This window comes from Hyperolius riggenbachi, chromosome 12, assembly GCF_040937935.1.
Source record: "Hyperolius riggenbachi isolate aHypRig1 chromosome 12, aHypRig1.pri, whole genome shotgun sequence".
Taxonomy (NCBI): domain Eukaryota; kingdom Metazoa; phylum Chordata; class Amphibia; order Anura; family Hyperoliidae; genus Hyperolius; species Hyperolius riggenbachi.
The window spans coordinates 22,620,198-22,636,393 of NC_090657.1; the positions used below are offsets into that span (position 1 = coordinate 22,620,198).

Sequence of the window (16,196 nt, forward strand, 5' to 3'; positions counted from 1 at the left end):
CCCATGTTCGGTTCTTACTGCATACAGCACCACTACCCATGTTCGTTTCTTACTGCGTACAGCGCCTCTACCCCATGTTCGGTTTTTACTGCGTACAGCGCCACTACCCCATGTTCAGTTCTTACTGCGTACAGCGCCACTACCCCATGTTCGGTTCTTACTGCGTACAGCGCCACTACCCCATGTTCGGTTCTTACTGCGTACAGCGCCACTACCCCATGTTCGGTTCTTACTGCGTACAGCGCCACTACCCCATGTTCGGTTCTTACTGCGTACAGCGCCACTACCCCATGTTCGGTTCTTACTGCGTACAGCGCCACTACCCAATGTTCGGTTCTTACTGCGTACAGCGCCACTACCCCATGTTCGGTTCTTACTGCGTACAGCGCCACTACCCCATGTTCGGTTCTTACTGCGTACAGCGCCACTACCCCATGTTCGGTTCTTACTGCGTACAGCGCCACTACCCCATGTTCGGTTCTTACTGCGTACAGCGCCACTACCCAATGTTCGGTTCTTACTGCGTACAGCGCCACTACCCAATGTTCGGCTCTTACTGCGTACAGCGCCACTACCCCATGTTCATTTCTTACTGCATACAGCGCCACTACCCCATGTTTATTTCTTACTGCGTACAGCGCCACTACCCCATGTTCGGTTTTTACTGTGTACAGCGCCACTACCCCATGTTCGGTTCTTACTGCGTACAGCGCCACTACCCAATGTTCGGTTCTTACTGCATACAGCGCCACTACCCCATGTTCGGTTCTTACTGCGTACAGCGCCACTACCCCATGTTCGGTTCTTACTGCGTACAGCGCCACTACCCAATGTTCGGTTCTTACTGCGTACAGCGCCACTACCCAATGTTCGGTTCTTACTGCGTACAGCGCCACTACCCCATGTTCGGTTCTTACTGCGTACAGCGCCACTACCCAATGTTCGGCTCTTACTGCGTACAGCGCCACTACCCCATGTTCGGTTCTTACTGCGTACAGCGCCACTACCCCATGTTCGGTTCTTACTGTGTACAGTGCTACTACCCCATCTTCGGTTCTTACTACGTACAGCGCCACTACCCCATGTTCATTTCTTACTGCATACAGTGCCACTACCCCATGTTCGGTTCTTACTGCGCACAGCGCCACTACCCCATGTTCATTTCTTACTGCATACAGCGCCACTACCCCATGTTCATTTCTTACTGCGTACAGCGCCACTACCCCATGTTCGGTTCTTACTGCGTACAGCGCCACTACCCCATGTTCGGTTCTTACTGCGTACAGCACCACTACCCCATGTTCATTTCTTACTGCGTACAGCGCCACTACCCCATGTTCGGTTCTTACTATGTACAGTGCCACTACCCCATGTTCATTTCTTACTGCGTACAGCTCCACTACCCCATGTTTGGTTCTTACTGCGTACATGTAACGATCGGTGTCAGCACACAGAGAGAATCTGATTGTTGATGATCTGCAGAATCATCAACAATACAGATGTATATTCTATTATGAATGATCTGCAGAATCACCAATAATACAAGTATGACTAACCTCTGGACACCTAATGAGTTAAATGTATTGGATGAACTGGAGGCTATCTCCCGAGGAGCAGGAGATATAAGAGACTCGGCCAAGAGCCACCTGAGGGGCAGGTGACCCCGGGCAGTGCAGAAACTATCTCTTGATAGTGAGGACCTGGTAACCAGGGATAACAGTATTAGATGGTGAACTGTACTGCAGCCAGAGGGAGGGACCACTGGCTGCTAACAGGCCGGACTCTCTGAGGAGCGGGAGTCCTGGTTGCAGCTGACACCTGATGGAATGATACAGACTAACCAGCAAGCTCATGGTGACCCAGAACTCATTGGAGTGTGTAAGGGACTACAATGGTCCTAAAAGCCCCCTTACTAAGATGTTAAGAAAAACAAAAATTTGCCCCCTGATGGAATGATGTCACTGCTAATACTGATAGACTGAGCACTGAGTGAGAGTGACAGCTAGGATAGTCGGGCAGGCCAGACACGAGCAGATGAGGTACAGAGACAGAAGACTGATTCAGTAACCGGGTACAGGCAGGGTCTGGCAACAGGTAGACAGATATGCAGAGCTACTGAATCAGAAAGCAAGAGAAAGGTCGACAGAGCAAATAGTCATAACATATAAATATAACAGAGTCCTAGACCGGGGTGTGAGCTCCTTGATCTCGACACCCGGGAACTAGTCTAGAGTAACACAGTAATGACACAGTATCCCTAAGCTTGGGTGTGAAGTACTTGGTCACAACACCCTGGAACTGGTCTAAAGTATAACACAGCAATGACACAGTATCCCTAAGCTTGGGTGTGAGGTCCGTGGTCTCAACATCCTGTAACTGGTCTAACATATAACACAAACGTATTCTGGCTAAGTGTGAATTCCCAGGTCCTCCTGGTTCTAACACACTGTGGGATCTGACTGGTCTGAGTGCTCACACGTAAGTATTCACAACGGCAGACAACCAGCAACTGACAAGCAAGAAGTATATATAGTGCAGCGCTCCTCAGCGCCGCCCAGCCCCACTTAGCCAATCACCTACTACGCTGGGATCAGCTGATCGTCCTGATCAGCTGATCCCTCTCCTATTGGCATAAAGGTCCTGCCTCCTAGTGCGCGCGCGTAGCTCTCCATCTGTGTGCATTACTAGGCTCAGACACACCAGACGCACGCTGCTGTGCGCAAACCGCCGGCCTGAACGTGGACAGCCGCCCCGCTGCCAGACCGCGCGGCGGTGTCTCCGCAATCCATTACAGTACAGCGCCATTACCCCATATTTGGTTCTTACTGCATACAGAGCCATTACCCCATGTTCGGTTCTTACTGCGTACAGCGCCACTACCCCATGTTCGGTTTTTACTGCATACAGAGCCACTACCCCATGTTCGGTTCTTACTGCGTACAGCGCCACTACCCCATGTTCGGTTCTTACTGTGTACAGTGCTACTACCCCATGTTCGGTTCTTACTACATACAGCGCCACTACCCCATGTTCATTTCTTACTGCATACAGAGCCACTACCCCATGTTCGGTTCTTACTGCGTACAGCGCCACTACCCCATGTTCAGTTCTTACTGTGTATAGCGTCACAGAATATATTACAAAAAAACAATAATAAATTGGCGCTTTATAAATAACAATAATAATAAAGAGTATAAGGTGTAAATGCTAATTGAATATTTACAAAGAAAAGTAACATGTTTACCTCTAGACTCGATAGGAAGAGACTGCATTATTGAATACATTTTTGTCTCAACTGTTGTATGTGCTTCAGATGGCCACATGTTGGGTTCACCAGAGGACATTCCAGCAAACCGATTCACAGATATCAAATTTTCTATGGTGGGGGAATATTCCAGACAGACCTGGCCATCCCTCATTTCTATATTTACTAGCTGCTGGCCCCGCATTGCCCGGGTATGTATGTGCAAAGTTTGAGAACCCTGCCATTAACAGTGTAAGAATGGCTGCAGTTTACATTGTCCCAGTGAAATTTGTATTTGTCTCCACCCACTTTTTGGTTATGGGGATAAAACATATCCTATATGTTGTTATTCCAGGTAATGTACTATGTGTGTGCCAAATTTCATTCAAATTCGTTCAGCCATTGTTGCGTGGCACTTCAGTTACCCTCAATTCCATTAAACATCTTTCACAAGGTTTGCAAGTTATGAACTCATGACTCACTTATAGTATTGCCACATATGTCCATTTGGAGTAACCCTAAATTTCCACAGTTCATGCAGGATTTTGAATTCTGGTCTAAAGTAGATGTTAAATATACTCACCAGTTATTAATTAATGGGGTCTTGAAAGTGTTCCTGAGGGGAACAAAATGTAGAATCTATCTATACCTACCAACATGGTATATAGGCTCTCCTGTCAACTCCAGGCTTCATACGATGTTCAACCTCCCAAACACTGGTCCGCACGACAGCTGGGAGCCCCAAACCACCATGCAATACCTTGAGGGAAGTGTGGGCAAGCCCTGGACTTCTCATCTCCAGGGAGCCCACCCCCACCACCTCTAAACTAAATGCTAACTGCAACAAAACACAATTGCTAACTCCCATACTAGAGCAATCTCCTGCCTTCATCTGGTCAGCAGACACTAGTCAGCCAATCAGGTGTACTGTTATACAGGGCTGTGGATTTGGAGTCGAGGCAATTTTGGGCACCCAGAGTTGGAGTCGTTGACTTCATAAACTGAGGAGACGGGAGTCGGATGATTTTTGTACAAAATCCAAAGCACTGTGAAGTATTAGACTAAGGAGTCTGATTTGGAGCCATTTTGGGTACCCGGAGTCGGAGTCGTGGTTTCATAAACTGAGGAGTCGGAAGATTTTTGTACCGACTCCACAGCCCTGCTGTTATACACCCTTTGCCTTTGCTGTACCAAATATAGCAGGAATTGCATAAATTAGCATTCAGGTGGGAGGCTTCGGTTGGATGTTCAACCTCCTCTTGGACTCGCCACTGTAGCCCTGTTTTGAAACTCTAAGACCAGTCACAGCCTGGTGCATACACAGTCCACTCCATGCACCGTGTATTGTGCTCATGCACTGCTGTGCACAGCAGACATGGCTGCACTGCTGTGCACAGCAGACATGGCTGCACTGCTGTGCACAGCAGACATGGCTGCACTGCTGTGCACAGCAGACATGGCTGCACTGCTGTGCACAGCAGACATGGCTGCACTGCTGTGCACAGCAGACATGGCTGCACTGCTGTGCACAGCAGACATGGCTGCACTGCTGTGCACAGCAGACATGGCTGAGAGCGCCCTATGTACTCTGTAAAGTGCTGCAGAAGATGTCAACCCCATATAAATGCTAAATAATAATAGTGACTCAAGATACCGTTAAAGCCTGTATACTGGTAATCCTAAAGGACTGTCACTGCAGACTCAGCTATTTCTATGGAAAAACATTTCTAGTTTCTGGGTGGAAAAAAAAAAAACAGGATTCGGTGGTTTCCAACCTTGACATCAATGTAAAGCCTCATACACATGCCTGACTAAAGTTGGCTGAGGTGGCTCAGCCGATAGGCACGTGTACAGAGACCCCCAACCACCACTCCGCCAGAAATTCACCCTATGGACAACTTCTTTGTGCACGCCGCTCCCCCGTATGCCATCACATACACGCTGCTCTGTCGGCCCTCCCCGCACAGAAACAGGTCATCTACACAGCTGACACGTATCTGTACAGGCTGACCCAGCGATGTTGCCCAAGGATGTCGGGTCCCGATCCCCGACATTAGTCAAAGGTGTGTACACACCTTAAAGTGAACCTGAACAGAGTACATTTATATAAAACAAATACATGATGTTGTTGCAGATTAATGTTACATACTTACCTCCAACAACAATTTCTTCCAGTTCTGACAAGATCATAGTATATCACTTGCTGTCAGTTATTTATCAGTTGCTGTCAGTTATAACTGAAAGGGCAACTGATATGCAAAGTAACGTCCATGTTTCCCTATAGCTCAAATGGGCAATATTACAGTGTGCTGACCTGGAAGCTGTTATGGGGTCATCGCCACTTTCAAAGTGGAAAACTGAAAATTCCATTGAAACACAATGGACAAACAGGATGCAGGAGAGGAGAAAGGTTGAGGAGTAGACTAGGCAGGAGGTAAGTATGGTAAGGAGGCAAGTATGACGTGTATGTTGATTTTGACTTAATTTTCAGTTCAGGTATTGTTTTAAGTCTGCTTCTTTGAGACCCATTCATTTATTTTTGATTAGATATACTTGATGGGCCAGTACATTTGGTAATGTACCAACTGTATTGAAGATTGATAAGTCATGCATATCTTTGGACCTATGCAACGCCAGTGTGTTTTTTTGTTTTATTTTTTTTTTTTTTTTTTTATTAAATTTTGAACTCTTTTTGTTTGTCATGGTTTACTTATTAGTTATCAACTCAAGTTGAATTGCTGCAAACTTTACAAAAACATCAGTCAAAAACAGTCTTCTCAGTCTGCCGACAGCTTGTAGTCACGTGCAACTGTCGGCAGAACGACCGTCCCGCGGGAGGGTCTGACGGACCAGTCGTTTGCAAAAGTACAGTGTGTGTATGCGCCTTCAAGGGAACCTGTACTGAGTAAAAAATATTTAAAATAAACACACGAGGTAACTTTAAATGAACATTACATAGTTACCTTGCCATCAGTTCCTCTCAGAAGCTCACCATTTTCTTCCGACAATGATCCCTTCCAGTTCTGACAACATTTTGTCAGAACTGAAGTATATCAGTTGCTGTCAGTAAAATATCAGTTGCTGTCAGTTATAGCTGAGAGGACGACTGATGTGCCAAGTAATGTCCATGTTTCCCTATGGCTCAAGTGGGCGGTGTTACAGTTTAACAGTGTGCTGACCAGGAAGCTGTTGGGGGGTAATGGCCATTTTTAAAATGGAGGACGGAGAATTTCCTTGTTCACAGTGAACAGGAAGCGGGACAGGAGAAAGAGATTGAGGAGTAGACTACACGGGAGGTAAGTATGACTTGTGTATGTTTATTTTGACTTTTAATTTTCAGTTCAGGTTTTCTTTAAGTGGTGCAAGGTGGTGAGCAGGAAACCGATTTAGATCAGGGAGATACTGGTTATTTTCCTAATTAAACAGTGTATGTTACAAACTGTTAAGGTAGCCATACATCTAAGGATTCTGATTAAATCGACAAAGGAATCAACCTTATTTAGTGTCTGGGCCACACTTTCGATCAACCATACTGCAGGCGACTGCAGTATGGTTGATTGAAAGTGTGGCCCAGACACTAAAGGCGATATCCTATGCCAGCCTTCACTAATTGATCTGAAAGATGCTGTGTCTCCATGCTCTAAATCAGTGTTTTTCAACCAGTGACGTTGCCTGGTGTGCCGTCCTCTTCTCCCCCTCCCGCCCGTGCCGCCGCTGTTATTAGCATAGCAGCGGCCGCTCTCCCCTCTCCGGCGCCTGTATATTCTAGCAGCGTATCTCCGGCTGCTCTGTCTGTGTGATGCAGAAGGAGGGAGGGCTCGGTTCCCATAGTAACAACGATACATATCGCCGTTACAGGAAGCCGCTGCCCGGCTGCTTCCTTCCGCATCACACAGACAGAGCAGCCGGAGATACGCTGCTAGAATATACACGCGCTGGAGAGGGGAGAGCGGCAGCTGTTAAGGTAATAACAGCGTTGGCCGTGGGGACGGGCGGGAGGCACTATACTGGCTATCCTGGGGCACTATACTAGCTATACTGGGGCACTATTCTGGCTATACTGGGGCGCTATACTGGGGTACTATTCTGGCTATACTGGGGCACTATACTAGCTATACTGGGGCACTATACTGGGGTACTATTCTGGCTATACTGGGGCACTATACTAGCTATACTGGGGGGCTATACTGGGGCACTATGCTGGCTATACTGGGGCACTATACTGGCTATACTGGGGCACTATTCTGGGGTACTATTCTGGCTATACTGGGGCACTATTCTGGCTATACTGGGGCGCTATACTGGGGTACTATTCTGGCTATACTGGGGCACTATACTAGCTATACTGGGGCACTATTCTGGCTATACTGGGGCACTATACTGGCTATACTGGGGCACTATACTGGGGTACTATTCTGGCTATACTGGGGCACTATACTAGCTATACTGGGGGGCTATACTGGGGCACTATGCTGGGGCACTATACTAGCTATACTGGGGCACTATACTGGGGTACTATTCTGGCTATACTGGGGCACTATACTAGCTATACTGGGGCACTATACTGGGGTACTATTCTGGCTATACTGGGGCACTATACTAGCTATACTGGGGCACTATACTGGGGCACTATGCTGGGGCACTATACTAGCTATACTGGGGCACTATACTGGGGTACTATTCTGGCTATACTGGGGCACTATACTAGCTATACTGGGGCACTATACTGGGGTACTATTCTGGCTATACTGGGGCACTATACTAGCTATACTGGGGGGCTATACTGGGGCACTATGCTGGCTATGCTGGGGCACTATACTGGCTATACTGGGGCACTATTCTGGGGTACTATTCTGGCTATACTGGGGCACTATTCTGGCTATACTGGGGCGCTATACTGGGGTACTATTCTGGCTATACTGGGGCACTATACTAGCTATACTGGGGCACTATACTGGGGTACTATTCTGGCTATACTGGGGCACTATACTAGCTATACTGGGGGGCTATACTGGGGCACTATGCTGGCTATACTGGGGCACTATTCTGGCTATATTGGGGCACTATACTGGCTATACTGGGGCACTATTCTGGGGTACTATTCTGGCTATACTGGGGCACTATACTAGCTATACTGGGGCACTATACTGGGGTACTATTCTGGCTATACTGGGGCACTATACTAGCTATACTGGGGGGCTATACTGGGGCACTATGCTGGCTATGCTGGGGCACTATACTGGCTATACTGGGGCACTATTCTGGGGTACTATTCTGGCTATACTGGGGCACTATACTAGCTATACTGGGGCACTATACTGGGGCACTATACTGGGGGGCTATACTGGGGCACTATGCTGGCTATACTGGGGCACTATTCTCGCTATACTGGGGCACTATACTAGCTATACTGGGGCACTATACTGGGGGGCTATACTGGGGCACTATACTAGCTATACTGGGGGGCTATACTGGGGCACTATTCTGGCTATACTGGGGCACTATTCTGGCTATACTGGGGCACTATTCTGGCTATACTGGGGCACTATACTGGGGCACTATACTGGGGGCTATACTGGGGCACTATACTAGCTATACTGGGGGGCTATACTGGGGCACTATGCTGGCTATACTGGGGCACTATACTAGCTATACTGGGGCACTATACTGGGGGGCTATACTGGGGCACTATACTAGCTATACTGGGGGGCTATACTGGGGCACTATGCTGGCTATACTGGGGCACTATACTAGCTATACTGGGGCACTATTCTGGCTATACTGGGGCACTATTCTGGCTATACTGGGGCACTATACTGGCTATACTGGGGCACTATACTGGGGCACTATACTAGCTATACTGAGGCAACTAAACTCCCTACACTGGGGCAACTATGCTAGCTATGCAGCCGCAACCCCGCCCGTCGCTCTCCCCCCCCCCCCACCCCCGCGCCGTTCCCCGGAGAAAAAATTGGTCAGGCAGTGTTCCCCGGGCCGGAAAAGGTTGGGAACCACTGCTCTAAATACAAAAATCATTGAATGGCATGTGAACAGTAGCAGATTCTTGTACAATCGACATCTTGCATCCTGCTTGAATGAGTAAGCTGGTCGATTCAACAGGATATCAGCCATTTTTCATCGATTGGGAATTCTAGAACACACTTGATTCTCTCTCGATTCTATAAAATGATCGAATCGAGTGGTCGATCGTACAGCCAAATCGCTAGATGTATGGCTACCTTTAGAAGAGTTAGTACAAGAAGTAGAGTATGTAAGAAACTTAATTGCTGTATTTTGGAGATGTTACAAGGAAAGTAAAAAAATACAAAGTGAAAAGCAAAGTTTTTTTTTCAATTTTATATAAAAAGACAAGCAAATCAAGACATTTGTTCAATCATGATAAGTGAGTAATCACAGACTGGACCAGAAACTCCTCAGCAGAGGCTATCAGTCCAGTAAAGACCTGCCTATAATGTCAGTGCAACAAACATTGGTTCAGTGCCGATCCACAGCAAAGCGATGTGTAACCAGTACGATAGCAACAGTGCGGCCATTTTGTTCTTGTAGCCAGGATCCTGCTGGCTCCCTTGGGAGGCTATTCCTCCTGCCTTGTGATCATCCGCAGCATTTTTAGGGACATTTCCGGCTGGTCGGATGGAACCTGTAAACAAAGAGAATGCATGAGGCCAGAGAGCTCACCTTCACATGGGGCAACAATTACGAATGCAATAACTATATAGCTTTTGGGACAAATTATGCATCTTTAAGTAGCTTTTCTGCAATGTCTAGCATTTCAACAAAGTGTTTAAAGAAAGGAATGGTAATCTGTATTATTGGGCAGTTTTCCCAAATACTGCCCGTCACCTGACTCCAGGATAAGGTCTAAAAAAAAAACTAAAAAAAAAAAAAAAACAGAAAAGTCCACTTCACTAGAAATGCAGAAACAGTCTCCACAAGTAAAAGATTGGAAAGATATAGGTTATTGACAAAAACAAATGTCAAACAGCTAAGGTGTGTGGGGTTCCCGGGGAACGTGATTAGACATCCCTATACCAAACAACAAATCAACAGCTTGAACCAGAACTTGTAATAATGATGGCCATTTATTCGTAATTCACAAGAAAAAAAAAATTCGCACAATTTTAAAAAGGTCAGAGGACCAAATGGCAAGTTCTAATGTACTGTCTGGAATATCTTATATGACTGATTGGGGATTGTCGTCAGTGGCGTACCTAGGGCATTTGACACCCGGTGCTAGGTATTGAAAGACACCCCCCCCCCCCACGGTACACCACCTGCGGCGCGCGAAGCGCGCCGCGGCGAAAAAATGGGCGTGGCTATGACCGGATGGGGCGGAGCTAATTTAAAAGTGCACCCAAGTTTTAGTCAACCTTTCTCCAGAAAATTCACATCATTGCGCAGCTTTTCTCCAGAAAATACACAAAATGTCAGAAGCTTTCAACATAAAATACACGTAATGCGAGAACATTTCACCAGACATTACACGTTATGTGAGCAGATTTCACAAGAAAATACATTCAATCATGTCGGCAGATTTGACCAGAAAAAAATCATTCAATCTTGCGGTAGATTTGACCAGAACATACACAATGTCAGCACCAGATTTCACCACAAAATACACAATATCAGTAGTTAAACTGACCACAAAATACACAACGGTAGTTAAACTGACCACAAAATACATAATGACGGTAGTTAAACTGACCACAAAATACACAATGTCGGTAGCAGATCTGACCACAAAATACACAATATCTGTAGCAGATTTGAGTGTTGGCAAGCTGATAGCCTGGTGGGTAGGTGGTGAAGGGTGAGCAGCCTGATTGCCTAGTGGGTAGGTGGGCAGCCTGCTGGGTAGCAGTGGTGGGTAGGGGGGCAGCAGTGGTGGGTAGCCTGCTGGGTAGCCTGGTGGGTAGGTGGGCAGCAGTGGTGGGTAGGTGGGTAGCATGGTGGGTAGGGGGGCAGCAGTGGTGGGTAGGTGGCCAGCCTGCTGGGTAGCCTGGTGGGTAGGTGGGCAGCCTGCTGGGTAGCAGTGGTGGGTAGGTGGGCAGCAGTGGTGGGTAGGTGGGCAGCCTGCTGGGTAGCCTGGTGGGTAGGTGGGCAGCCTGCTGGGTAGCAGTGGTGGGTAGGTGGGCAGCAGTGGTGGGTAGGTGGGCAGCAGTGGTGGGTAGCCTGGTGGGTAGGTGGGCAGCCTGCTGGGTAGCTTGGTGGGTAGGTGGGCAGCAGTGGTGGGTAGGTGGGCAGCAGTGGTGGGTAGCCTGGTGGGTAGGTGGGCAGCAGCGGTGGGTAGGTGGGCAGCAGCGGTGGGTAGGTGGGCAGCAGCGGTGGGTAGGTGGGCAGCAGTGGTGGGTAGGTGGGCAGCAGTGGTGGGTAGCCTGGTGGGTAGGTAGGCAGCAGTGGTGGGTAGGTGGGCAGCCTGCTGGGTAGCCTGGTGGGTAGGTGGGCAGCAGTGGTGGGTAGGTGGGCAGCAGTGGTGGGTAGGTGGGCAGCAGTGGTGGGTAGCCTGCTGGGTAGGTGGGCAGCAGTGGTGGGTAGGTGGGCAGCAGCGGTGGGTAGGTGGGCAGCAGTGGTGGGTAGGTGGGCAGCAGTGGTGGGTAGGTGGGCAGCAGTGGTGGGTAGCCTGCTGGGTAGGTGGGCAGCAGTGGTGGGTAGGTGGGCAGCAGCGGTGGGTAGGTGGGCAGCAGTGGTGGGTAGGTGGGCAGCAGTGGTGGGTAGCCTGCTGGGTAGGTGGGCAGCAGTGGTGGGTAGGTGGGCAGCAGCGGTGGGTAGGTGGGCAGCAGCGGTGGGTAGGTGGGCAGCAGCGGTGGGTAGGTGGGCAGCAGTGGTGGGTAGGTGGGCAGCAGTGGTGGGTAGCCTGGTGGGTAGGTAGGCAGCAGTGGTGGGTAGGTGGGCAGCCTGCTGGGTAGCCTGGTGGGTAGGTGGGCAGCAGTGGTGGGTAGGTGGGCAGCAGCGGTGGGTAGATGGGCAGCAGCGGTGGGTAGGTGGGCAGCAGTGGTGGGTAGCCTGCTAGCAGTGGTGGGTAGGTGGGCAGCAGCGGTGGGCAGGTGGGCAGCAGCGGTGGGCAGGTAGGCAGCAGCGGTGGGTAGCCTGCTGGGTAGCCTGGTGGGTAGGTGGGCAGCAGCGGTGGGTAGGTGGGCAGCAGTGGTGGGTAGGTGGGCAGCAGTGGTGGGTAGCCTGCTAGCAGTGGTGGGTAGGTGGGCAGCAGCGGTGGGCAGCAGCGGTGGGTAGCCTGGTGGGTAGGTGGGCAGCAGCGGTGGGTAGGTGGGCAGCAGTGGTGGGTAGGTGGGCAGCAGTGGTGGGTAGCCTGGTGGGTAGGTGGGCAGCAGTGGTGGGTAGGTGGGCAGCAGTGGTGGTAGGTGGGCAGCAGTGGTGGGTAGGTGGGCAGCAGCGGTGGGTAGGTGGGCAGCAGCGGTGGGTAGGTGGGCAGCAGCGGTGGGTAGCCTGGTGGGTAGGTGGGCAGCAGTGGTGGGTAGGTGGGCAGCAGCGGTGGGTAGGTGGGCAGCAGCGGTGGGTGGCCGGTGCACCTGTAAAAGAAAAAAACCTTACCTGCAGATGTCTTCCGAGTCCCAGGCAGCCTCCGCAGCTCCTCTTGAATGTCCCGCGCCGTCTCCTGCTGTGTCATCAGTGCAGGGCTACGGGAAGATGGCCGCCAAAGCCCACACTGGAGACAAAAATAGACGGCAAGATGGCGTCGGCGGCCATCTTGCCGTCTATTTTTGTCTCCAGTGCGGGCTTCGGCGGCCATCTTCCCGTAGCCCTGCTCGGGTAAACTGAGGGCGGCTATCAGCCGCCCTGTCAGTGCCCGTTGCCGGCGCCCGTGGAGGGGAAGCGCCGAAGGAGGGGACCCAGGTGAGGGAGATGTGGGGGGTATTTCCCCCCTCCCCGCCGACGCTGCCACCCCTCCTTCAGCGCTGCTTCCCCTCCTGTGTCATCAAGGCTTCTGGGGAGGCCTTGATGACACCCCCCCTGGAGCTGACACCCGGAGCGGAGCGCTCCTGGCCGCCCCATGGTAGGGACGCCACTGATTGTCATATGCCCTTATGCCTCTCTAAGGTAGGTAGGTGTGCATTCTCAAAACCTCTGTACTATAAAAACTATAGCTCATGCTGGGAAATTCTAAAGCACCTGCAGGTCACCTGGGAAAGATGATCTCCACAGCGCATCCCAGGTCTGCTCCAAGGCTTCCTCCCACCAGGATGTGCAAGAGATAGCTGCCCTGGTGGTTTAATAAAATATTCCACACTAACTCAGCTGGCTTCTCTTAAAGTGAAGGATAGGTGCCTACCCAGCCCACCCTGGAGAGCCACCCCAGGGACCATATGAAGAAACCTAATTTCAGAGGTTTGCACCCGAGACCTGGTTCTTTCCGGTCAGTAAAAATAAGTGCAAAAGTGCTATAAGGAAATGTGTGTGGTTGGCCATAGCAACAGTCAACAGGGCCAGCAATACTCCACCCAGTAACCTGTAACACTGGCGGTGAATAGCCTATAAACCACTAGAGTTGGCTTCTAGTGGAAGTCCAGGGCTGGAGGCTATAAAAGTTGGAAGCAACGACTAGTCCCTACTAGTGTTGGGCGAACATCTAGATGTTCGTGTTCGGGCCGAACAGGCCGAACATGGCCGCGATGTTCGGGTGTTCGACCCGAACTCCGAACATAATGGAAGTCAATGGGGACCCGAACTTTTGTGGTTTGTAAAGCCTCCTTACATGCTACATACCCCAAATTTACAGGGTATGTGCACCTTGGGAGTGGGTACAAGAGGGAAAAAAAAATTAGCAAAAAGAGCTTATAGTTTTTGAGAAAATCGATTTTAAAGTTTCAAAGGGAAAACTGTCTTTTAAATGCGGGAAATGTCTGTTTTCTTTGCACAGGTAACATGTTTTTTGTCGGCATGCAGTCATAAATGTAATACATATAAGAGGTTCCAGGAAAAGGGACCGGTAACGCTAACCCAGCAGCAGCACACGTGATGGAACAGGAGGAGGCGCAGGAGGAGAAGGCCACGCTTTGTGAGACACAACAACCCAGGCCTTGCATGAGGGCAAGAAGCGTGCGCATAGCATGCTTTGTACCGCCATGCAGTCATAAATGTAATAAAGATAAGAGGTTCCATAAACAAGGACCGGCAACGCTAACCCAGCAGCAGCAGCACACGTGATGGAACAGGAGGAGGCGCAGGAGGAGAAGGCCACGCTTTGTGAGACACAACAACCCAGGCCTTGCATGAGGACAAAAAGCGTGCGGATAGCATGCTTTTTACCGCCATGCAGTCATAAATGTAATAAAGATAAGTGGTTCAATAAACAGGGACCACGCGGCAACGCTAACCCAGCAGCAGCAGACGTGATGGAACAGGAGGAGGCGCAGGAGGAGAAGGCCACGCTTTGTGAGACACAACAACCCAGGCCTTGCATGAGGGCAAGAAGCGTGCGGATAGCATGCTTTGTACCGCCATGCAGTCATAAATGTAATAAAGATAAGTGGTTCAATAAACAGGGACCACGCGGCAACGCTAACCCAGCAGCAGCAGACGTGATGGAACAGGAGGAGGCGCAGGAGGAGAAGGCCACGCTTTGTGAGACACAACAACCCAGGCCTTGCATGAGGGCAAGAAGCGTGCGGATAGCATGCTTTGTACCGCCATGCAGTCATAAATGTAATAAAGATAAGAGGTTCCATAAACAGGGACCGGCAACGCTAACCCAGCAGCAGCCAGGGACGGATCTAGACCAAGTTGCTACAAGTTGCGCCTGGGGCAAGGTCAGGTTTTGGCGCCTAAACTGCCATTCCCCATCCACATTTTGCCGCCTTTTTAAGAATTCAACAAATTGCGCCTGGGGCAAGAGACCCGCTTGCCCCCCCCCCCCTAGATCCGTCCCTGGCAGCAGCAGCACACGTGATGGAACAGGAGGAGGCGCAGGAGGAGAAGGCCACGCTTTGTGAGACACAACAACCCAGGCCTTGCATGAGGACAAAAAGCGTGCGGATAGCATGCTTTTTACCGCCATGCAAGCAGTCATAAATGTAATAAAGATAAGAGGTTCCATAAACAGGGACCGGCAACGCTAACCCAGCAGCAGCAGCACACGTGATGGAACAGGAGGAGGCGCAGGAGGAGAAGGCCACGCTTTGTGAGACACAACAACCCAGGCCTTGCATGAGGACAAGAAGCGTGCGGATAGCATGCTTTGTACCGCCATGCAGTCATAAATGTAATAAAGATAAGAGGTTCCATAAACAGGGACCGGCAACGCTAACCCAGCAGCAGCAGCAGCAGCACACGTGATGGAACAGGAGGAGGCGCAGGAGGAGAAGGCCACGCTTTGTGAGACACAACAACCCAGGCCTTGCATGAGGACAAAAAGCGTGCGGATAGCATGCTTTTTACCGCCATGCATGCAGTCATAAATGTAATAAAGATAAGAGGTTCTATAAACAGGGACCGGCAACGCTAACCCAGCAGCAGCAGCACACGTGATGGAACAGGAGGAGGCGCAGGAGGAGAAGGCCACGCTTTGTGAGACACAACAACCCAGGCCTTGCATGAGGACAAGAAGCGTGCGGATAGCATGCTTTGTACCGCCATGCAGTCATAAATGTAATACAGATGAGAGGTTCAATAAACAGGGACCGGAAACGCTAAACCATCCCAGATGTTCATTGGTCATGTTACTTGGTTGGGGTCCTGGAGTGTTGCGTAGTCGTTTCCAATCCAGGATTGATTCATTTTAATTTGAGTCAGACGGTCTGCATTTTCTGTGGAGAGGCGGATACGCCGATCTGTGACGATGCCTCCGGCAGCACTGAAACAGCGTTCCGACATAACGCTGGCTGCCGGGCAAGCCAGCACCTCTATTGCGTACATTGCCAGTTCGTGCCAGGTGTCTAGCTTCATGCCCGGTTTCAGGTCCAGCGGTGCCAGCCACAAA

At 50.2% G+C, this 16,196-nt stretch overlaps 1 protein-coding gene across 1 annotated transcript in view; it reads right to left on the reverse strand.

The window, feature by feature from the left end:
* Positions 1-9,578: 9,578 nt before the first annotated feature.
* SCPEP1 (serine carboxypeptidase 1) overlaps positions 9,579-16,196 on the reverse strand; it is a 32,268-nt gene continuing 25,650 nt past the window's right edge. Inside the window, exon 13 of the mRNA XM_068263624.1 lies at positions 9,579-9,905. Coding sequence (XP_068119725.1) covers positions 9,840-9,905 — 66 coding nt within the window. The 3' untranslated portion in view covers positions 9,579-9,839. The remainder of the gene's footprint in view (positions 9,906-16,196) is intronic.